Consider the following 25,771-nt stretch of genomic DNA (forward strand, 5'->3'; position numbering starts at 1 on the left):
AACCCCAAATCATATCAATTTAATAATGAATTCTTATGAATATATGAAGAAATACCAATTTTACACAATTCCTCCACAGAATAGAAAAGAGAGAATGAATCTCAAGTCTTTTTATAAGTCTACTAAATCCTAATAATAAAACCTGATGGGAGGGATCCCTGGGTGGCGCAGCGTTTCGGCGCCTGCCTTTGGCCCAGGGCATGATCCTGGAGACCCGGGATCGAATCCCACATCAGGCTCCCAGTGCATGGAGCCTGCTTCTCCCTCTGCCTATGTCTTTGCCTCCCTCTCTCTCTCTCTCTGTGACTATCATAAATAAACAAAAAAATAAATAAAAAAAATAAAAATCAATTAATATAATTTACCTTTAACTACTAAAATCAGAAAAACTATATGATAACTCAATAGGTATAGGAACACCAGTTGATGAAATTTGCCATAATTTATGCATGAAACACTTAGCAAACTAGGAAAAGGAAAGAAACTTTATTAATATGAAAAAGTTAATTTACAAAAACCCCTTAAAATGATGAAATGAAGCTAAGAAGTTCTCTGATACATAAAAAATCAATTGTAATTCTATATCCCAATAAAAATACACATATTATAACATTTATAAATAATACTACTTAAATGGAGTTAAAAACATGAAATGCATAATAATACATTTCACAAAATGTACACAAAAACTCTATAATAAAAGCTGTAAAATATTTTTTAGAGAAATTAAAAATACCTAGTTAAATGGAAGGATATAACTTGGTTAATTGGGTCACTCAGTATTGTAAAGATGCCACAGCTTTTCAATTTGATCTATAGACTCAGACACGATAAAAATCCTAGACAGTTTTGTAATTGATAAGCTGATTCTAAAAATTTATATGAAAATACAAAGAACCAAGTTCTTCATCCTGAAGAACTGAGCTAGAAGGAACACTTATACTTCCAACCTTAGAAATATATTATAAGGTTTACAGTAAAACACAGATTGTTATCGGTACAAAAGCAGAGAAATTAATCATGGAACAAAATGGAGATTTTAGAAACAGATCCACACATATACCTGGCTTATGATGAAAGTAATATGATAGTGCAGTGGGAACACAAACGGTTATGGGCCAATGCATTTCCATATTGAAAAATGAATCTTGACCTTTATCACACATTATGCACAGAAAGCAATTCCAGATGGATTATCATAAAGTGCTAAAGCTTAAAAAAAACCCAGATTATTTTCATAAGCTCAGAGTAAAGGAAAATTTCTTAACCTAGCACAAAAATGGCAAGTTATACAGGAAAAAATGATTACTTGGATTTTTATTAAAATTAAGAATTTCTCTTCATCAAACCAACATTAAAAGAATGAAAGTCAATCCACAAAGCAGAAGAAGAAAAGGTGCTTAACTTTATTAGCTATCAGAGGAGTGCAAAGAAAACCTTAAATGCAATCACAACTCACCCACTAGAGTTATAAAATGAAAGAAACATAAAATATCATGTGTAGTCACCACAGGGAGCAACTGGAATTCTCATAAGCTACTATGGGAATATACAGTTTTACAACCACTTTGGGAAAGTGCTTGGAAGCATGATGCACACCCTACAATCAAACAAAACCACCTGTAAGTATATAATAAAACAAAGCAAAATAAAATTATTTGTGGTCACTAAGAGATGTGTACAAGAATACTGATAGCTACACTATTCAGAATAGTCATAAACCAAAATTACACAAGTATCCTTCAAACGTAAAACAGATCAATAAGTTATGTATTCATACAATGGAAAAGGATGCAACACAGGAAAAACAACATACAAATAAATTATACTTGGAGAGTTAGCTCTCTAAGTATAATATTGAGTGTATTAAGTCAAGTACAGAAGAAATAGATGGTAGATTCCACTTACAAGAACAAGAGAAGGCAAAAGTAATGTATGGCATTAGATTACTTGTGAGTCTGGGATAGTGTTGCAAAGTGGACTTGATCTGGTTGCTGTATCCTTGCATGCTGTGTACTTTTCTATATGTATGTTACATTTTAATAGAAATAAGCCAAAATGCTAAAAAATCTGCTTTAAATTTCTTTAGAAAATAAGTAAGGGTCATTTTATAGTACCCATCTATATTCAATGACAAAAACTAAAAATGATTCATGCTTTCACATTGAGAATGCTCAATAATTTGTTCAATTAAAATCTCTATGTACAGAAAAAATTAGAAGAAAATATACTGAATTTGGGTAGTAAAATTATTTACTAAGGCATCTGTCAGCATTTAACAAGATGCACATTCAAGCATTTTACTTGACATCAACTCAACAGATATTTGCATGCATGTAGTTTGAGCCTAATCCTAATCATCTCTACCCATAGTTTGCTACCTGTACTGTTGCAAAAACTTCCCCAAGGTTCTTCTCAGTGCATTTTTAATCTCCCTGTTTTTCAGGCTGTAGATGAAGGGGTTTACTAGGGGAGTTACCACACTATACTGTATGGAGAAGATCAGCTCCAGAGGTGAGCCTGAGGTTGGCATGAGATGCCGCAGGAAAGCTGAGCCATAGAAGAAGCTCACTGCAGTGAGGTGGGAGGAGCAGGTGGAGAAGGCCTTGCTTCTGCCTGAGGAGGAGCTGATGCTCAGGATGGTGGAGACAATGCGTGCATAGGAGAAGAATATCAGGAAGAATGTACCAAAGCCATGCAGGAGTGTGGAACAGAGCAGGACAGTGAGGTTGGTAGAGACATCAGAGCAGGACAAAGGGAAAAGGGAGGGCAGCTCACAGCTATAGTGGGGGATGGTATGGGCCTTACAGAAATCCAGGTTTGTTACTAAGGTGATGTTAATGAGTGCATCTAGAAACCCCAGGCTCCATGAACCCCATACAAGCTGCATATACAGCTGATTATTCATCACCTGGCCATAGAGGAGTGGATGACAGATAGCAGCATAACGATCATAGGCCATTGCTGACAGTAGGCAGACTTCTGTTCCTCCAAAGTCAAACAGAAAGAAGACTTGAGCCAGGCAGCCCTCCACTGAGATGGTTTTCCTCTGGGACAGGAGGTTCTCCAGCAACCTGGGCACTATGGCAGTAGAGAAACAAAAGTCCGTGAGAGAGAGGTGACTCAGGAAGAAGTACATAGGTGTGTGGAGGTGGGAATCAGCCTTGATGACCAACAGCATCAATAAATTTCCCAAAATAGTCAAGAGGTAAATCCCAAGGAAAAGCACAAAGAGCAGAACCTGGATGTGAGAGTCAACAGACAGCCCAAGGAGGATGAACTCTGTGATGGTGCTGTGGTTCTTCAAAGCCATTTACAGAGGATATAACCTAGAAATAAAAATAGGCATAAATCTCAAACCTCTGTTGACTGCACTCAATTACCAGAAGAGGAAGGCTTGAGCCCAACTAGCTTATATTTCGTATTTTTCCATATTGATTTTTTTAGAACATTTCTTCCCATACTGATGCTCTGCTTCAATTCTGAATGGGTCAATTTCAGTATGATATTACCCTATAGTTGATATTCTATCTCAGAGATTGCTGAAGGAATTCACAAATTTGTTCAAACATGGACTAGACTAATTTAGTCAATTTCCTTCAGTTAAAACTGCTTAAAAATGTTATCTGTAATTTGCATATTTTAATGGGATGTCTATAGTGGATGTTGCAAAACTTCTAATTTCTTCTCCATCTCTGTTTCTTACTCCCATTTAAAACCTAGCTAAGTTACTCAATGATGTTATTTTACCTTCCTTTAGCTTTTTACAATCACTTTCACATATATTGTCAATATCATCTTTGGGGCAAGACTAAAACATGTAATCGTGAATCTTAGTGCATGTGTGCCTGTGTGTGAGCATGTGTCTTTCTTTGCCTTTGTATGTTGGAGGATGGAGTAGAATGAATAAGGGCAGAGCTTGATGAATCCATTTTACAGAAGGGAAAATTTAGTATCAGAGGTTATGTTACTTGTCCAAATTTTCAATTTGAATAGTTGGTATTTGTTTGTACTATGTAGGACTCAAAGACAAGAGGTATCTCTATCATACCATGTCTTGCAACCAAGGGTTGGCAATGAATGTCCTCCATCATTTGGCATCTATGTACCTATATAATTGTCATATATACTACCTCTTAGCCCTAATTCAGAGGGCAAGCTAGTATATTTTTCTCCAATACCTTATGGACATCCCTTCTTTCCACCTTTGCTTAAGCATTGACTTTATCTGGAATGCCCTCTTTGTAGATCTACATTTTATTTATTTTTTGACACTTAGCTTAATTTCAACTTTCTAAAAAAATCTTCTGAATTCACCATATTTAATAATAGAACTATTATTCTTCTGAATTCACCATATTTAATAATAGAACTATTTTTTATTGAGCACCATTTAAGTTCTAGGTACTCCTACTAAACTCCAGGTGCAAGTTGAAGTAAATCACTTAGTAAAGATTTTTCAAATAAGGAAACAAAAAATGTTTGAGTATCACCCAAATGATTCATACCATGATTCCAACTCTGAACTTTTTATTATAAAGCCTGTATTTTTTCTATACTGAGTCTCAACTTTTCTGAAGAGTTTCTTAAGAATTCTTCTGTTTCTCTACAGTATGATCTAACTCATCAGCTCATAATAAATAACTGTTCCCAGTAGGCTACCACATGAATCCCTGTTTTGCTATTGTAGTCAGTGTTAGTGTGTATGTGTAGTGCATTAAAGTTTTCCATTTCTTGATACTGTAATTTCATGGAGGCAGTGATTGTGCTTGACTGTATTTGGCATCCAGAACACTCAGCCTAGTGAAGGGAAGTACATAGGTGGAACCCCAGTGAGTATTTGTTGAATAAAGAAATAAAAAATAATGAAATGAAGAGTATAGGTTGTATAGGTAACATTTCTGGGAAAGGTTCCAGACCCATAATCTTGATAAAGATTCAACATTAAAGATAAGTGAAAGAGAAAAAAATGCTCTGTGTGTGTGTGTGTGTGTGTGTGTGTGTGTGTGTGTAGGAAGAGGAGGAGGAGGAAGAGAAGTTAAATTGTTGTAGCTATGGAGGGTCTGGTAGTGGACTTTACCCATTCTATTCACAATCCTTCTTTTCATTTGTTTATGCTTCTACCATATTTCCATAAGCCCGTTATTCAGACAGCAGATATTCATAGGTGGACTGTTATAAACCAGGCTATGCTAGGTAGGCAGAGAAGACAACCTTTTATATACAGCTGCTTAACTATTTTATAGATACTCAGCTTTTTTTTCTCTTTGATTTTATGTCACTTTTGTCTAGCATTCAGGGATTTATTCTAGTATTAGCCTTTGCCTTTGTGCCTAGTTTGAAAAATAATCTGGGGCTACATACTTAGGTTGTGCCTCTTGAAACCTCTTGCCTGGTTTTGTAATGCCACACAAACTCTGGCCTGTCCCCTTGTGCTCAGAATCTAGCCTGTATTCTTGAACTTTGTCCTGACACTGTAAGGTGTGACCTTGATGTTGCCCAAAGGGCTCATAATGAGTTTAATCCTGTAGAACAGCCACCTTCTCAGTGCTGTCCTTTCTGATTCTTCCCCCACGATAAATACTGAATCTTTACATACTTTCTCAGACTATGAGATTTTCTTAAATTCAGTTTCCATCTCAGTTATTTATTTTTTAATGGAGGTCATAAGAAGACCTACCTCTTTTATTTTTTTTTTAAGATTTTATTTATTTATTTGACAGAGAGAAAGAGAGCACAAGCAGCAGGAGCTGCAGGCAAAGGCAGAGGGAGGAGCAGGCTCCCTGCTGAGAAAGGAGCCCGATGCTGGGTCAATCCCAGGATGCTGGGATCATGACCTGAGCCAAAGGCAGATTCTTAAATGACTGAGCCACCCAGGTGCCCTCATCTCAGTTCTGGCTACTAGACTTATATGCAGCATAGATGGCTGAAATCAACTTAAATTTAGCAGAGAAGGAAAACAAACTGTTGAAAAAAAATTTCAAGGACCTCTTTTATCTCTGCTTTTGTCAAGTTCTGTTAGAAGAAAACAATTTTCCTGTTTTCTACACTAGTAAATAAAACAAAATTGAAAAGTCAGTTGAGACCACTCTCTTAAAAAATATGAGCATTTCAGTGTTTAGAATTTTCTGTATGAATTAGGCATAGTATAGTTTCATTTCTTTCACATTTACTCTTTGTCTACATTGTGTGTACTTACTCATCCAGAAGGGTCACAGTGCCTTCAATTTACAATGAAATTTATAAGATACAGCCTAGATTCAGAGTAGGTAATGAAGGGATGTCCTAGATCCTTAAAGAAAGAAGAGAGAGAGATCAATGCAGAAATTAGAAGTTAGCTGGGGTTTGAATTTGTATAAGAGAGTCATATATGAGCACTTGTCAAACATGTCTGCAACCTTTAGTTCTGTCTTACCTGCTTTACAAATCAGCATGATGTTGATTCTTTAAAAATATCTATCTATCTATCTATCTATGAGAGAGAGAGAGAGAGAGAGCAAAAAAGCATGGGTGTGCAAGCAGGGGGGTGCAGAAAGAGAGGGAAGAAAGAAGCAGACTCCCTGCTGAATGCAGGGAGCCCGATGTGGAGCTCGATCTCAGAAATCAGATTATGACCTGAACTGAAACCAAAAGTCAGATGCCCAACCAACTGAACCACCCAGGCCCCTGACTTTTGTTTGTTTTTTTTAAAGAGTCATCTCATTTTATCTCATTTTATCATTGGATATTTATTCCACTGGAATGACTGAGTTTAAATGTCAAATTAGTCACAGTATTAACCCCCTTAGATTAAGGAATCAGGATAATGATGATGATGGTGATGATTTGAAAAGACAATGCTTGATTCCAAGCACTTTATATATATTAACCTACTTTTTTCTCTAAAAAAATCCCATGATGCAGCCATTTTTATCTTCTTATCCTTTTTCTTTCTTTTAAACAGACGAGGACCTGAGGCAACAGCCAGCATTTAAGAACCCTGTCTAATGACAAAAAGGCACCAATGGAGAACTTGGGATTTGAGCTCAGGCAGTTTGGTAATTTATCACATTCTTTCCAAGGGGACAAGTTGTTGGGAAACCTTCCTAGACAAAGAGAACAAACATAGGTTTCTTAACACTTTGTCAATCTCAAATGTATTTAATTTAAAAATGTTAATTTCACAAATGCTGGGATAGATGGATTAATAAGAAAAAGAAGAGAGAGAGTGTCAGTATTTCCTCTGTTTACTGACCAAAAGTGGGAAAGTTTGTATACTCAGAAACATTATAAATCCCCTGGGAATCTGGGAGTTCCCTGAACTGGAAGAAGGGCTGAAAGTAGGAGGGCATGGAAAAAGAACATCAGCAAAATTTTCTCCTAAATATTTCTTGACTTCTGCCCCTTTTCCTGTGTGCTTCAGCACCTGCATCAGTTTGAACCATTTGGGAGACTGGGGGAGTTATTAATAGCAAAAAATTTAACTTTCTGTGGCACATGTAAGTGGATTCTAGAAAAGGACAAAAACATATACTATCTGCTGTGATGATGTACTCTGTCTAATCCTCCTCTATTATACTCTGAGTTGCTTTACTCTGCTTTAATTATGCATTTAGGGCCTAGACAATACAGAGTTTGTACCCAGAATGCATGAAATCCCATTCCCATTGCCCAACATCAGTCATCAAGGCCAGAGAGTTTTCCCCAAGAAGCTGCTCAGAGTAGGGGTACACATAGACCTCAATGCATTGAGAATATGAATCTGCCTAGATTTGGGGGCTCAGTCTCTAGCAAAAAATGTCTACAAGAAGACCCAGGGTAAAAAGACACATCTCAGAGAGCCAGAATGAATTTATCAGGGGAGAGAGACAGAGAGAGAGAGAGAGAGAGACATCAGAGGGTCACTGAGACATTACCAAGCTCTGGACTTTTTGTGGCTCAGAAGATTTCCTGCAACCCTGATTTGTACCTCAGTCCACGAGATCTCTATGTTCCTGAAGACCAATTACAGGAACTTCAGATTATTGATTTTTTTTCTAATGGGAAGTTACAGTAAAGCCATGAAAATCAATTACCTAAGAGCTAGATACTCTCAAAGCCTGAAGCTTCAAGGTACATATCCTCTGAGCTCTACCTTGGTCCTGGTTTTTTCTCCTACTGGCTATATGAAGACTCTCAAATCCTCCACAAAAGGTATGGAGGGGTTCTTCTGGTAGTCTTAAGTTCAACCCCTCGGGCATCCCTGATTTTAGTCTTCTCTCTGACTTTAAATACTGTTGTACTAAGAGAATCCATGAGATGAGTGATTCCCAGATAAAACCCTTCAGAAGGGCAGGTGTAGATTAGATAATAATTGGCCAGCAGAGCCTGGCACCCCAGGAGACCAAAAGGCCAATGTCTTTTATTCTCTGGAGTCAGAGCATGAAGCCCAACTTTAGACTCACACAAAACAAACACATTTTTAAAAGCTCAAGGGATTCTATTTAGTGTGGGCTTTTGGAACTTCTATGTTGAAGCTTTAACTTTGATGAAAACTTTCAGGTGTTTAGTGTGTTCCAAAGGAAGCAAGGTAGGTGGCAACACCCTTTGTGTGCTTAGTCTTGGTATGTCACATTTGGGAAAGCAAAGGGAAGCTGTGTATTTATCTCAGGTTATGTTCCTTTGCCCTCATGATTTGAATTCATAAATACCTCTCAGATGAATATGTTGGTGATCAGTCGTGTCAACAATCAGGGAGGCTTTCAGGGAAATAGTTGAATGAAGGTTATGTAAGCCAAGGAGGAGATGGTGATAAATGCAGCAGTTTGGTTCTGAACAATTAGAAATACAAAATACCCACTGGATTTTAGATTTACAGTGTATTGCTGTCTATAAGGAAGAGTGGAAGCACTGGCCAGATGGAAGAATATTTAGATGTGCCTTAATGCTAAAAACTAGTTATGTTTTCAAAGTTTTAGAAGAGAATGAGACCAAAACAAAAACAATGATCAATGTTTATTAATTATTTTTTTAATGTTTATTAATTATGTACCAAATTCCAGGTATTGCCCTACACATTTTAGGCATGATAACTAATTCCCCACAGGAACTCTATGAGCTGGAACCTTTATTACCCTCATTTACCCCATGAGGAACTGAGGCACAGTGGAATATCTGGTCCAAATTTATAAAGTTAAGTGGTAGAGTCAGGGTTAAAATTTATATCATAAGACCTTAAAAACTGCTTTTTGTCATTATGCTAAATAGCCCCAAATGGAGAAATTGAGTTTAATGTTTGTGATATACGTAAGCTTGTAGACAGAAAAGGAGCTGTAGATACAGCTCTAGTGTTCTGTAAGAAGGCTGTGCCGCCTTCTCTGGAGAATGACATTAGGTAAACAGGTGGGGTGCATTCCACATCAAGATCTCATTCGTGAATTCAAAGGATAATAAACCACTAGATGGGTGTTCCGTTTTCTTTTCTGGTATGTAGATACCTGGATTTGGGCATACCTGGGATTTATACACTAAAACAATTGAATGATTTTCAAAGATATTTGAGAGCAATATTAATGTAAAGTTGTAAGTATAGCTTGTTTTTGATAACAAAATCAGACAATAATAAAATATGAAAGGAAGGTTTTTTAAAAAAAGATTTTATTTATTTATTCATGAGAGACACACAGAGAGAGGCAGAGACATAGGCAGAGGGAGAAGCAGGCTCCCTGTGGGAAGCCTAATGTGGGACTCAATCCCAGGACCCCAGGATCACCACCTGAGTCAAAGGCAGATGCTTGACCACTGAGCCACCTAGGTATCCTGAAAGGAAGTTTATAAACTTATAAAAGAAATTTATAAACACAAAGTTTAAGGGGATGTACAATTTCTCAGATGACAGGATGAGGGAGGAAATCAAAAGTAAATTTAATTACAAATAAGTTTTAGTTATTAGATTAGGAGGTAGGGCATGGTTTGTAATACCTTTAGAAACAAAGGAACAACATAACAAAAAGAAAATAAATGAAATTAAAGTAGTATATGTGTATACTGATTTTATGACAGTGCCTTATAAGCAGGAATTAATAATTCAATCCTATGCTTCTGATTTCCTAAATCAGGAAAAATTAAAAAGGGAAGCAGGAAAGAAAGGAGAAGCCCATGGAAAAAAGGAGGGAGAAAAAGAGGAAAATTCTTTGGAACAATTGCTAGATAATGAAGTATTCAATAGTAGGGGAACTGTTAAAAAAGCTATGGCCTTTTTTGTTCTTTATTTTATTTTTTAAAAGATTTTATTTATTCACTCATGAGAGACACAGAGAGAAAGAGAGAGAGGCAGAGACACAGGTGGAGGCAGAAGCAGGCTCCATGTAAGGAGCCTGACGTGGGGCTCGATCCCTGGGATCACGCCCTGGGCCGAAGGTAGGCGCTAAACCGCTGAGCCACCCAGGGATCCCCTGTTCTTTTTTTATTTTTTATTTTTATTTATTTTTTATTGGAGTTCAATTTGCCAACAGATAGCATAACACCCAGTGCTCATCCCATCAAGTGCCCCCCTCAGTGCCCGAGTTCTTTTTTTTTTAAGATTTTATTTATTCACTCATGAGAGAAAGAAAGAAAGAGAGAGAGAGAGAGAAGAGAGAGAGAGAGAGAGAGAGAGAGAGAGAGACAGGCAGAGGGAGAAGCAGGCTCCATGCAGGGAGCCTGATGTGGTACTCGATCCCGAGTCTCCAGGATCACGCCCTGGGCTGAAGGTGGCGCTAAACCTCTGAGCCACTCGGGCTGCCCAGTGCCCGTGTTCTTTATAAAATATAATAGAGACTAAAATATTTTTGGAAATGGAAAATGTTTAATTTAAGTAAAATGACAGAAACAAAATTGCTTATAAATTATAATCATGGCTGTGAATAAGAATGTACCCTAAAGACATTTCTCATAGAAAAATTGGACTGAGTTATACCTAAGTGTTAATAGTGGTCTTCACTGTGTAGTAGAACTATTTCTCTGTATTTTAATGATTTATATTTTAAAAAATTTTAAAGAAAAATGTTAGTGTTTTACATGAAGCAATAATTCTTTATGATTTCAACATAGTCAAAAGTAAAGTGAAAAATAATTTAAGCTGCACAGTGTCCATGGAACATTTTTAGTCTTGTTGTTTTTAATATGAAGAAAAATAAATATATATTGACTTGCTTCAGAAATACATGTATTGTAAAAATATATGCAGTATGAGAAAAATACCTAAAAGAAATTGAGTCCTTACAAATTGTAACTTTAATCACTCAAATGCTAAGAACTTAATATTTGATAAATAGACCTTTTAAAATGCAATTAAATGAGAAAGGCAAGTTGACTGAAAACTTTTGAAATTTCCAAAGAAGAAAACAGATCTAAAACAGGGAAAAATACATTTGTATCTTTGGATTAAATACCTACTAGTGAATTGCTGGGTCATAGGGTAGCTATTTTTAACTTCTTGAGGAACCTCATACTATTTTCCAGAGGGGCTGTACCAGTTTGCGTTCCTACCAACAGCGTAAGAGGGTTCCCCTTTCTCTGTATCCTCACCAACATTTGTTGTTTCCTGTCTTGTTAATTTTAGTCATTCTGACTAGTGTAAGGTTGTATCTCATTGTGGTTTTGATTTGTATTTCCCTGGTGATGTGGAGCATTTTTTCATGTGTCTGTTGGCCATGTCTATGTCTTCTTTGGAGAAACGTCTGTTCATGTCTCCTGCCCATTTCTTGGTGAGAAGGGGCACCTGCACCCCAATGTTTATAGCAGCAATATCCATAATAGCCAAACTCTGGAAAGAGCCAAAATGTTCATGAACAGAGGAATGGATAAAGAAGATGTGAGATATCTATATCTATCTATATCTATCTCTATATCTATATCTATATCTATCATCTATATCTATATCTATATCTATATCTATAGATATATATCTCCATATATATTCCATATATATATGATGGAATACTACTCAGTCATCAGAAAGGATGAAATCTTATCATTTACATCGATATGGATGGAACTGGAGTACCCAGTATTATGCTGAGTGAAATAAGTCAGAGAAAGACAATTATCATGTGGTTTCACTCACACATGGAATACAAGAAACAGTGCAGAGGATCATAGGGGAAGGGAAGAAAAACTGAATGGGAAGAAATCAGAGAGGGAGACAAGCCATGAGAAACTTTTAACTACAGGAAACAAAATGAGGGTTTATGGAAGGGATGTGGGTGGGAGGATGGGGTAAATGAGTGATGGGCATTAAGGAGGGCACTTGATGTGATGAGCACTGGGTGTTATATGGAACTGATGAATAACTGAACTCTACATCTGAAACTAATGATATACTATATGTTGGCTAATTGAATTTAAATAAAAGAAAGAAAAAAACAAAATCTAAGATAAATTTAATGATAAAAAATAAAAATAAAATAGGGCAAAATATTGGAAAGAGCTGGAATAGGTCTATCCTGTGTGAAATTCTGAAATTATATGAGTAGATATTCAGTAAGTGTTTTGTTAGTGGAGGTGATTATTAGGCAAAATTGCTTTAGTTAGATTTCCTTTAGTAAACAAATAAAAAATAAAGAACAAAATTTTAGGTGGATTTGCTGGAACAGTGGAAGAGGTAGGAGAGGCCTGCAGAGGGGACTGCCTAAGTGGGAACAGAGGCACTGTAAAGTGAGTAAGAGGGGTACAGAAAGTAAGAGAGTCTTAAATAGTCTCTTAAAACCCTCTCTTTTTGGAAGGCTGCTTGGGAATTTTCAAAGTTCCCAGGGTTTGGAAAAAAACTCACAAATTACAATATTAGAGCCCTAAATTATAATGTTTTGCCTTGGAGTAGAGTTACAGAAATCACATCTGTCCTTTGTCTACATTTCTATGCATTCACTGAGGGCTGTGAATGCCTGAGATCCATCCTTTAAGCTAAGCAACCAATTGCTTTATAGGGCAGGTACAGACCTAGGTTTCCAACGTCTGGAAGCCTTCTTTTCTGGAGCCAGGAGTGTCACATTTACAAGCTCTACATTCACCCTTATATTCTTGATTTTACAATACTTGGACTAGAAGCTCACATAGGACATTTCCCAGATTCTCTTGCTAATAGGCTTCTGGCTGCATTTAGCCAATTGGAGGCAGTGGTCTGTTTAAGTGTATGAATAAGAATAAAAAGGAGAAGGAGAAGGAGAAAAAGAGGAGGAGGGATAGGAGGAGGAGGCAGAGGAGGCAATGGTGGGGGCAGATTCTGATTCTGTAAGGAGTAGTGAGTGCAGTACTTTTTCAGCAGTCCTAGAACCACTGAGATTCCTCTCCTCAGTGGTCCTGCCCCTGGTGCCCCCAGCAGCATAGCAGCCAATGTAGAAATATCAGTGTCAGCCTAGGGTTGGAATAACTTCTTCGTTCTGTTTTGCTTCTCTAAGACCCCCTCCATCCTTCTCCCTTTTGGCCATCCAGTCATTTCAACAACTTAGTGTTAAATCTACTTTCAAGGTTAACGAGCATCCTACTAAAGAATGAATGAGTCAACCAGGAAATTAAAGAAGAATTTAAAAATTCATGGAAACAAATGAAAATGATATCACAACTGTTCAAAACATTTGGGATGCAGCAAAGGCAGTCCTAAGAGAGAAGTACATAGCAATACAGGTCTTTCTCAAGAAATAAGAAAAGTCGCAAATACACAACCAAACCTTAAACCTAAAAGAGCTAGAAAAAGAACAGCAAATAAAACCTAAATCCATCAGGGGAAGGGAAATAATAGAATAGAGTAGAAATCAATGATATAGAAATAGAAAAAAACAGTAGAACAGATGAATCAAACTGGAAGCTGACTCTTGAAAGAATTAACAAGATTGATAAACCTCCTAGCTAGACTTATCAAAAAGAAAAGAGAAAGGACCCAAATAAATAAAATCATGAATGAAAGAGGAGAGATCAGAACCAACACCAAAGAAATGCAAACAATTATAAGAACATATTATGAGCAACTATATGTCAACAAATTAGGCAATCTGGAAGAAATTGATGCATTCCTAGAAACATATAAACCACCAAAATGGAAACAGGAAGAAATAGAAAATCTGAACAGACCCATAACCCTCAAAGGAATTGAAGCAGTAATCAAAAATCTCTCAACAAACAGGAGTCCAGGGCCAGATGGTTTTCCAGGGGAATTCTACCAAACATTTAAAGAAGAACTAATACCTATTCTTCTGAAGCTGTTTCAAAAAATAGAAATGGGAGGAAAACTTCCAAACTCATTCCATGAGGCCAGCATTACTGTGATCCTAAAACCAAAGACCCCACTAAAATAGAGAATTGCAGACCAATATCCCTGATGAACATGGATGCAAAAATTCTCACCAAGATATTAGCCAATAGGATCCAACAGTACATTAAAAGGATTATTCACCACAACCAAGTGGAATTTATTTCCGGGTTTCAAGGGTGGTTCAATATCTGCAAATCAATCAATGTGATATATCACGTTAATAAAAGAAAGGATAAGAACCATACGATCCTTTCAATATATGCAAAAAAGCATTTGACAGAATGCAACATCATTTTTTGATAAAAACTCTGCAGTGTAGGGATAGAGGCAACATACCTCAATATAATAAAAACCATATAGGAAAGACCCACAGATAATGTCATCCTCAATGGGGAAATACTGAGAGCTTTTTCCTGAGGTTAGGAACACAAGGATATCCACTCTCACCACTGTTGTTCAACATAGTACTGGAAGTCCTAAGAGCAATCAGACAACAAAAAGAATTAAAAGGCATCCAAGTCAGCAAAGCATTCAAACTTCCACTCTTCACAGATGACATGAACGTTACACAGGAATTCAGCAAAATAGCAGGATATAAAATCAATGTACAGGAGTCAGTTGCATTTCTATATACTAACAATGAGTCAGAAGAAAGAGAAATCAAGGAATTGATCCCATTTACAATTGCACCTAAAACCATGAGATACCTAGGAAAAACCTAACCAAAGAAGTAAAGGATCTGTACTCTGAAAACTATAGAATACTTATTAAAGTAATTAAGGAAGACACGAAGAAATGGAAAAAACATTCCATGCTCATGGATTGGAAGAACAAATATTGTTAAAATGTCTATGCTACCCAAAGCAATCCATACATTCCATGCAATCCCTATGAAAATACCATCAATATTTTTCGCAGAACTGGAACAAACAATCCTAAACCAGAAAATACTTTTTCTGGAAAAAAATTTGTATGGAACCAGAAAATACTCTAAGTAGCCAAAAAATTGTTGAAAAAGAAAACCAAAGCTGGAGGCATCACAATCCCAGACTTCAAGCTGTATTATAAAGCTGTAGTCATCAAGACAGTATGGTACTGGCACAAAAACAGACACATAGATCAATGGGACAGAATAGAGAACCCAGAAATGGACTCTTAACTCAATGGTCAACTGATCTTCAACACTACTAGGTATTTATCCAAAAGGCACAAACATAGTGATTTGAAGGGGCACATGCACCCCAATGTTTATTGCAGCAATGTCCACAATAGCCAAAATACAGAAAGAGCCCAAATGTCCATAGATTAATGGATAAAGAAGCCACACACACACACACACACACACACACACACACACAGGAATATTACTCAACCACTAAAAAAGAATGAAATCTTGCCATTTGCAAGGACATGAATGGAACTAGACGGTATTATACTAAGTGAACTAAATCATTCAGAGAAAGATAAATACCATATGGTTTCACTCATATGTGGAATTTAAGAAACAAAACAGATGAACATAGGGGAAGGGAAGGAAAAATAAAATAAGACAAAAACAGAGAGCGAGGCAAACCATAAGAGACTCTTAGCTCTAGGAAACAAACTGAGGGTTGCTAGAGGGGAGTTGGGTGGGGGGACTGGGTGACTGAATGATAAGCATTGAAGAGGGCACTTGAAGTCATGAGCACCGGGTGTTGTATGCAAGTGATGAATCACTGAATTCTACCTCTGAAACTAATAATAATGTTAATTATTATAAACTAATTAATAATATTAATTAGTTACAATTTAAATAAAATTCTTTTAAAAACTAAATCTACCTTCATTTAAGATATTGTAGAGTAAATCACAGTGTCTGTGTAGCTTTGTATTTCTAAGATTCCTAGGATACTTTAGCAAGTGGTTTTATAGATGTGTCTAGGATGCTTTGGTAAATGATTTTATGCAGTTTTTCTGATTAGTCTTCTCCATGACCGTCCTTTTTTTCCTCCCTCAGGAAATTTCTGTGTAAGATTCTCCCTACTTCATGCACTTCTTTTATAAATCCCATCACTTTCTACCAGACCCAAGTCTTCTGGGCCACCAGCCCTGCTATACTACCCTAGAGTGAATGAAATCTCTACCATTTGCCATTTGGCAGATAATGCTTCACAAGGCTTGTGGAAGACTTTTAGCCCAACAACACACCTTCAGCTGCACCTATCTTGCCTTTGAGCCACTGTTCAATCAGACCTCATCTTAAACCCACTTTCCACAAGTCTCAAGCCTATATTTTTCTTCCTTTATAGACCCTGGCTTTTTACCTTGTAGCAAAACTTAATCCCCAGTTTAATACCCACAGAAATCCATGTAAGAATTCGGGACATAATTTCTGAATTATGTCCAAAGCGCTAAGCATTTTGTTAATGTCTTGCAAACAAAAGGAATAATCTATGTCTATAATCAAATTATTTGAATTGAAATAGTTATCTGATGCATGTTTTCTGCTTCTGAGAAAGATAAAATATGAACCAAAGCAAGAAAATACTTTGCTATTTTTCGTGCATTTCTAAACAAAGGAGGCTTTAAAAGATATTTTGTCATATCTGACATTGTGAGCAAACAAAAATTTTCCTTAATGCTTATTATTCAGGTATTTTCCTGTAATTCTGCCCTTCTTCCCAATCATCTTCTGGTTGTTCTCTGCTATCTAAGACGTTTTAAATGTTTCTGCAACATGTTTTTCAGAGCTGCTTTAACTTCCTTGTTTTTAAGGCTGTAGACAAGGGGATTCACTAGGGGAGTGACCACACTGTACTGCATGGAAAAAACCAACTCCCATGGAGAACCTGAGGTTGGCATGAGATAGCGAAGAAAACCTGAGCCATAAAATAAGCTCACTGTGGTGAGGTGGGAGGAGCAGGTGGAGAAGGCCTTGCGTCTGCCTGAGGTAGAGCTGATGCTTAGGATGGTGGCAACAATGCGTGTATAAGAGAAGAAGACCAGAATGAAGGTCCCAAAGGCATGCAGGAGGGCAGAGCAGAGCAGGACTACAAAGTTAACAGAGCTATTGGAACAGGATAGAGGGAACAGAGAAGGAATCTCACAAATGAAATTCGAGATGACTTGAGTCTCACAGAAGTCCAAATTCCAAGCTAGGAGGGTATTGATGAATGCATCCAAAAAGGCCAGACCCCAAGATCCCCATACCAGTCCCACACACAGCTCATTGTTCATCATCTGACCATAGAGTAGAGGGTAGCAAATGGCAGCATAGCGGTCATATGCCATCACTGCAAGGAGGCAGAGCTCTGTTCCCCCAGAGGCAAGCACAAAGAAGGCCTGCGTCAAACAGTCCTCCACTGAAATGGTTTTCTTCTCAGACAGGAGGTTCTCTAGCATCTTGGGAACAGTGACCGAAGAGTAACAGAGATCCAGGAAGGAGAGGTGATTCAAGAAGAAGTACATGGGTGTGTGAAAGTGTGAGTTGGCTCTGATAACCAAGATCATCAGCAGGTTCCCTGACAGAGTCAGGAGGTAAATTACCAGGAAAAGCACAAAGATTAGGGCCTGGGTATGATGATCAGCAGGCAGTCCAAGAAGGAGGAATTCAGTGATGGTGCTGTGGTTTCCCAAGGCCATTTAAAGATGATAATACTTTGGAAGAAAGCAGAAAGAGAAACAATGTATTAACCACCTCCTCTGGCAAGCCAAACTTTCTACTTATTCTATGTACACACACCTTTTTTCTTCATCTGCTTATTATTGCTATAGTTGTTTAATATCTCTCATGGAGTCCCTTTAAAGCATGTGTTTCATTTTTCTGATTGCTTGGTGTATAAGTCCTGAAACTTCTGTGCTCTTTAAATTTGTTGTCCTTTTCTTACAGACACCTCTAGAGAAATTTACATAATTTTCAGGTCTGACCCTTGAATAAATTTTATCCGTTTAAACTAGAAAATTGATTTTGTTCTATGATATTCTGGTCAAGAACCCATTTTCTGTGGAAGATACTATAATCCTTCCTATTCTCCTCAGTCTTTTTATTTTTTAAAGGTTTTATTTATTTATTCATGAGAGACAGAGAGACACACACAGAGAGAGGCAGAGGCACAGGCAGAGGGAGAAGCAGGCTCCATGCAGGGAGCCTGACGTGGGACTCAATCCTGGGTCTCCAGGATCACGCCCTGGGCTGAAGGCGGCAACAAACCGCTGAGCCGCTGGGGCTGCCCCTCACTCTGTCTTTTACTTTCCATTCAAGACATTGCCATAGTTCATTACTAATTAATTATGTACATTTGTGTTATCTTTTTCATCTTCATTATCTTTCATATATTTGGAACTTTTGATCTTAGAGATAATTTTGAAAGCTGTGTGCATGTGTGATGGGGAGTTGAGGTAAGGGAGGAAACTATGAAATATTTTTTAAAGTTAAAAAAAATAAAGCTAAGAAATAATAAAGGTAAAAAAGAACTGAGCTGTTCATCATAAGAAACCATTAAAAAGAAAGAAGCCACAGCCACATTAATCAGGTAACAAAAAGAAATAAAAGGCATCCAAATCAGCAAGAAGTAAAACTTTGACTATTTGCAGATTACATGATATGCTATATAGAAAACTCTAAAGACTCCACCAAAAAACTTCTATAACTGATAAACAGATTCAGTAAAGTCATAGAACACAAAATCAACATACAACAATCTGTTGCATTTCTATACACCAATAATGAAGCAGCCCAAAGAGAAATTAAGAAAACAATTTCAATTACAATTGTACTCCAAATAATAAGATATCTAAGAATGAATCTAACCAAAGAGATAAAAAGACATACTCTGAAAACTATAAAACACAGATGAAAAAATTGAAGACAACACAAAGAAATGGAAAGATATTTCATGCTCATGGGTTGGAAGAACAAATTTTCTTAAAATATCTATACTACCCAAAGTGACCTAGAGATTTAATGCAGTCCCTATCGAAATACCAGCAGCGTTATTTATAGAACTAGAACAAACAATCCTGACAAAAGACTCTGACTAGCCAAGGCAATCTTGAAAAAGCAAAGCAAAGCTGGAGGCATCAGAATCCCAAACTTCAAGTTATATTACAAAGCTGCAGTAATCAAACCAGTATGGTACTGGCACAAAAATAGACACATAAATCAATGGAATGGAACCCAGACATACACCCATAATGTATATTCAGTTAACCTTCAACAAAGCAGGAAAGAATATCCAACGGGAAAAGGATAGTCTCTTCAACAAATGGTGTTGGGATAATCTGTCAGGTACATTCAAAAGAAAGTAACTGGACCACTTTCTTACACCATACACAGAAATAAATTCAAAATGGATGAAAGACCTAAATGTGAGACAGGAAACAATCAGAATACTAGAAGAGAGCACAGGCAGTGATTTCTCTGATATCAGCCATAGCAACTTTTTCTAGGTAGATCCCCTGAGGAAAGGAAAATAAAAGCAAAAATAAACTATTGGGACTACATTAAAATAAAAAGTTTCTGCATAGCAAAGGAAACAATCAACAAAACTAAAAGGAAACCAATGGAATGGGAGAAGATATTTGCAAATGGCATATCTAATAAAGGGTTAGTATCCAAAATACATAAAAATTTATGCAACTCAAACCCAAGAACCAAATAATCCAATTAAAAAATGGGCAGAAGACATGAGCAGACATTTCTCTAAAGAAGGCATTTGGATGTCCAACAGGTATATGAAAAAGATGTTTAATATCACTCATTATTAGGGAAATGCAAATCAAGACTATAATGAGATTTTACCTCACATTTGTCAGCATGGCTAAGATCAATAACAAGAAACAAGTGTTGATGAGGATGTGGAGAAAGGGGAACCCTCTTGCGCTGTTGGTGGGAATGCAAACTGTTGTAGTCATTGTGGAAAACAATATGGAAATTCCTCAAAAAGTCAAAAATAGAATTACCCCATGATCCAGGAATTGCACTACTGGGTATTTACCCAAAGAACACAAAAACATTAATTAAAAGGGATACATGCACCCCTATGTTTATAGCAGCATTATTTATAATAGCCAAATTATGGGAACAGCCCAAGCATCCATTGAATGATGAACAGATAAATAAAATGTCGTGTATATATATATATAAAATGGAATATTATTCAGGCACAAAAAGAATGAAATATTACCATTTGCAACAACATGGATGGAGCTAGAGAGTATTATGCTAAGTGCAATAAATCAGTCAGAGAAAGACAAATACCATATGATTTCACTCATGTGTGAAATTTAAGAAATAAAACAAATGAACAAAGGAAAAAGAAAGAAAGAGAGAGAGAGAGACAAACCAAGAATCAAACTCTTTACTATAGAAAACAAACTGATGGTTGCCAGAGGGAAGGTGGGTAGGGGGATGGGTTAAATAGGTGATAGGGGTTAAGGAGGGCACTGTGGTGATGACTATTGGGTGATGTATGGAATTGTTGAATATATATTTTGTATTGTTGAATATATATATATTGTACACCTGAAAACAATATAACCTTGTATAATAACTAACTGGAATTAAAATAAAAACTAAAAAAATCCCCTTTAATTTTGAAAAAGAAAAAAGAAAAGTGAAACTAGCACCTGGGAGAAATATTGAACAAAGTGCCCATATATGTGACAGATACTTATGAATAAAAAATATATATGTGAATTACAATAAATATTAAAATAATAGAAATGACAATCCCATACAAAAACGATCAAAAGAATAGAACAAGACTTTCACAAAGGAATGTATCTGAATGGCCAATAGGCTTATAAAAAGATTCTCAACATTATTAGTCATTAGGACAGTGAAAAATATAACCACAATGCGGATCCAATAAACATTAATCAGAATGACTACAATTGCCAAGTGTTGGCAGCAAGTGTAGAGCAACTGGAACTTTTCTTTGGGAATGTAAGATAGTATAATCACTTTGGAAAACTAGGGAGTTTCTTATAAAACTAGATATATACCTACTCTATGACTCAGCAATTCTGCTCTCAAAAAAATGAATGCATATATTGATAAAAAAGACTTGTACAAAAATGTTCATAGCACTTCCCCACTAATTCCATAAGCTGGAAAAAAAATCCCAAAATGAACACCAACAGGAGAATGGACAATGGATAAAAATAAGTGGTATATTCATATAATGGAATTATATTTAATGAGAAATGAAGAAGCACTATTGATATATGCAACAACATGGATAAATAATAATAAAAACCATGACAAATGTACACTAATTAAAATGCACAACTTAAAAATGTATATATATTTTTAAATGTTGAAAATTTGAAAGATGTATATACCCTTTTAGCCATTATACTGATGAAGATACAGAGCACTTCCATCATGCCAGAAAGATCTCTTCCTGTTCCTTTTCAGTCATTTCCCCATCAGAGAAAAGTCACCATTCTGATTTTTATTGCTATACATAAGGGTTTTTTTTCTCCAAATCTTTCTTTAAATTCTAGTTAGGGAACATGCACAACACTCTATATAGTACAATCTATAAATATCTGTTGCTTATTGAATGAATGAATTAATGAATAGAGATATGGGTAGATAGATGGATAGATAGATGAATAGATGATTGGATTGAGCAGTAGCCTGGATGATGGAGTTAACAAATAAAATATTAGATTGATAATTAAGTAGTAGGTGTAAGGTTGAATGAGTGAATAGATGAATGAACATTATGGTTTTAAGCAACCTTCCTGATATGAACTAAAATGAGCCAGTATATGTGATCTGTTTCCAGATTAGGGATCTGTAGGCACTGGTGAGTTACCAGATAAGTCTTTTTTTTAACCCTTTATGGACACAAAAAGAGCTCCATGCTCCCCTCAATTTATTTTCCTTCCCAGCCTCCTTCACAATTGGCTTTCACAGTTTTTGAAACTGAAATCCAAGCTGGGGATATTCCTTAAGGAGAGTCCTACATGTCTGTCTTATTTGCCTCATTCTTCCCGGTCTTTTTACATTGCACAAATCTCAGTTAAGGACTTATCTTTTCTCACACTGCAATGTGTGTTGAGATTCCAAAGTAACATTGAGCTCAATCCCTATCCTCAAGGAACATTAGTTTAACTGAAGAAGAAAAGAAAAATACTTATCACTGAATGTCACAGTAAGATAGATATCCATGTGAAGACACAAAATAGTTTAGAGAATATATTGCTGAAATAAGACATACAGTGAGAAATAGGTGTACCTGAGCAAACAGGAGTCAGGTAGCCAAGATGTGTAAAAAAAAAAAAGAAAAAAAAATCACAGTTATTGTAGTTGTACATGGCTGTAAGGCTTATCTACTCATTTACTCTGTCAGTACCATCAAATGTTTATTTGATGTTTATTTATTTGAGGGAGAGAGTGAGTGAGTGAGAGCATGAGCAGAGGTGGGGCGGGGGCAGAGGGAGAAGCAGACTTCCTGTTGAGTAGGGAGCCTGAGTCAGGGCTCAATCCCAAAACCTTGGTATCATGATGAAGCTGAAGACAGATGCTTAACCAAGTCATCCACTCAGGTGCCCCCAGTAGAAAAATTTCTGAGTGCTTACTATTTGCTACCTAACTTTAAGCTGGTAATTGCTTCAATTGTATTACATTCAGATTCGGCATAGATCAAGGTCACACAACCTATCAGCAAGGTAGGTAGAACAACATACTGTGAAATTCCAAATTTTCTCATCCCTGTCCCCAAGATCCTTTGGTGACAAGTTAAGACAAGGTTTATTTTAACTGTAGAGTGAAGGATAAACACAAATTCCAACTTCTACTCACTTACCTTTGAAGAGGGAACACAGTGGATTCAACTCACATGAAGTCTGAACGACTTATTTTTGAAATTCAGAAAAGGGAGAACAAAGAATGGTTTCTTTGCTTATAAAGCCTAGGGCTTTCCTCTTAATATACTTGTTTTACCAGTTTGCCAGGGATAGCTTGGGTACTTCTCAGATGGCTACTTATTAGTATCTTGTCTATACTTTTTCACATTCTATCTTAAAGAGAGGTGGGGTAGGAGGTTGATTTTACTGAGTCACTTTAAGAAAAATATTCATTTTAAGAAAAAAATCAGGTGATTTAAAAAAATCAGGTGATTTATAACTGCAATTTCACTATTGGGAACTCACGTTTCTCAAAATAATTTGTGTCTAAATTTAAAACTCAATCGGCTCTGGGAGACATAGCATTTTTTTTTTTTTACTAACGATTAAATTCCTTAGATCTAGTAATTTTATTCTATTATTTCCAAAGATATGGGTAGTTGAGGACTACTCCACATCTAACACTTCATCTGCCCACTGCAATTACACAGAAACTGTTAATAATTGGAAGAAATGTCTAGGAAGATGCAGTAGTGATAGGAAGAAAAACAGCTTAGTGCTGAAAGGCAGAATTTGTCTGCCCCTGGTAACCTGGGAGGCACCTGGAATGGGGAGAAGCAGTGTGCATACAAGTTAGACTTCAGCTATCTTACTATTTTCCCCTGAAATCCTTTTGTTCATTTTTCCTTTTCCTTTCACCACTTCCATCACTGGAGACTAGAATTGATAGGGAGGTAGATATGGCAACAAAACAAAACAAAAACAAAAACAAAAACAACTCTCTTCTCTAGTATATGTGATTCAGCTTTTATAAGAGGAAGAGGATTCTAGGCCTCCAGGAATTCCCTGTCTACTATGATATATTTGCCCCACAGGTCTCTAGAATAGGAACCTGCTTGTTTCAGCTTTCCTCAAACCTGAAATTTCCAGATTAGTTGCAAAATGTGCAGAAAGAATGCAAGAAATCAATGAAAGCCATTTTCAACAATACTCTGAAAGTATAAACAAGCATTATTGAGAAGATAGTAAGACTAGCTGATGACAAAACCCTTGGTGGAGGACAAATTCTTTAGGCCTTGATGTAACTAACTGGTGCTTAGAGTTCAGAGCTCAGGTCAGCACAGGGAAATAGTGATGAGAGGGCACAGATGAGAAGGGTGGCCTCAAGAAGTCAAGAGTAGAAGGCCAGATGAGAAAAGACAAACAATGTGGAAGTCTCCAATGGGGTTGGGGAAGGGGCGGGCAAGGAAGACCATTACAGAAACCAGGGAGGACATTACCCAGCTCCTGGCACTTCCTGGTGCAGAAGACATCTGTTTGCTCTGGTTTTAGGGTAAGGGGTCATCCATTGTCAGGTGTTCTTTTTCACACACAAGAGCCAGTACTTGTAGACCCCAATTACTGAACTAATGGAAAATTTTTTTCTTAGTTAGAAGTCTCAATGATGGCAGGAAAATAGACTATCTCAGATGAAGGAACTTCAAATAACTTACATGTTTAAGTATTTCTTATTAACTATAGGAGAAAAAAACACTCAGATTCCTACAAGAGGTATCTAAGAAACTTCTCTTATGTGATCCAGATGAAATCACATGGGCATCTATTCCTTTAGTTGCCTTTGTGAATCTAAATACTGGGCTAAAGTATCAGTGAAGCAAGCAATTTCCAGATATAACACATTAGAAAGGGAATCAGTAAATTGGCCAATTGAGTTTGGTGGCTCTGGAGACATGAATTTCAGAATTCTCTGAGGTCACTACCAAATGCCAAACTTTAATTAACCAGAAGAGTTGAAACTTCTAAGAACCATAGGGCATTCTATGTTCAGACTTTTTGGGTCAAAGCAAAGACCTTGATCCTTAGGTAGATGTCTAGTGAGCTTTGAAAGGTGGAAGGCTGGGTAGCAGTTTCCTGTGGACCTGTAAGGTGATTCATTTAGGAAATCAAAGGGAAGCTATTCAGGGACACACAGCTTACTTCTGAATTATTTTCCTTCATCCAAATGAGTTGGGGAATATAAATACCAGGGTTACAAATTGTGGTAATCAAAGGACTCAATCAACAATGTATTTTTAGATGTCTAATCAATTTTGTGCATCCTAGATTGATAAATCTATAATGCTTCAGCTGACTTATGGTATGGCTAACTCAGGCCAATGAAGGTTATACCAGTTAACATACTCCCCACCACTGGCATAGGATTCTCATTATTATATAGTCTCAACAACACTTTGTAGTTTCAATTTTTAAATTTTTGCCAATATGTAAAAATATATGACTCTTAACTATAATTTTCACTTGCATTTCCCTGATTACTGAGGTTAAACATGCTTTATAGATTTTAACATTCTGTTTATCTGGTAAGAACACTTAACATGAAATCTGCCTTCTTAACGAATTTCTGGTGTATAACACATTATTGTTGACTGTAGGTACAATGCTGTGCAGCAGATCTCTGGTGTGTATTCATCTTGCTGAACTGAAACTTTATGCCTATCTATTAGTAACTACTTCTTTCCATCTCTCCTTATTCCTTAGAAACAACTATTCCACTTTTAGAGTCTATGAATTTTACTATTTTAGATCAACTCATGTAAGTGGAACCATGTGGTATTTGTCTTTCTGTGACTAGCTTACTTTACATAGCATAATGTCATTAGGATTAATCCATGTTATTGCATATTGAAG

The 25,771-nt window shown here is 36.6% G+C and overlaps 2 protein-coding genes across 2 annotated transcripts; both read right to left on the reverse strand.

Moving 5' to 3' along the window:
- Positions 1-2,377: 2,377 nt before the first annotated feature.
- Positions 2,378-3,313, reverse strand: LOC140616804 (olfactory receptor 8S1-like). Its single transcript, XM_072797552.1, has one exon. It carries the CDS (start codon positions 3,311-3,313, stop codon positions 2,378-2,380), a length of 936 nt encoding a protein of 311 aa, XP_072653653.1.
- Positions 3,314-16,930: 13,617 nt separating this feature from the next.
- LOC140616805 (olfactory receptor 8S1-like) lies at positions 16,931-17,866 on the reverse strand. Its single transcript, XM_072797553.1, has one exon. The coding sequence runs from the start codon at positions 17,864-17,866 to the stop codon at positions 16,931-16,933; it is 936 nt and encodes a 311-aa protein (XP_072653654.1).
- Between the last annotated feature and the right edge of the window lie 7,905 nt (positions 17,867-25,771).

This window comes from Canis lupus, chromosome 25 (assembly GCF_048164855.1).
Source record: "Canis lupus baileyi chromosome 25, mCanLup2.hap1, whole genome shotgun sequence".
NCBI lineage: Eukaryota > Metazoa > Chordata > Mammalia > Carnivora > Canidae > Canis > Canis lupus.

Coding starts and splice junctions, on each gene's coding strand:
- LOC140616804 (XM_072797552.1), bottom strand. CDS start 3,313: ATGGCTTTGAAGAACCACAGCACCATCACAGAGTTCATCCTCCTTGGG.
- LOC140616805 (XM_072797553.1), bottom strand. CDS start 17,866: ATGGCCTTGGGAAACCACAGCACCATCACTGAATTCCTCCTTCTTGGA.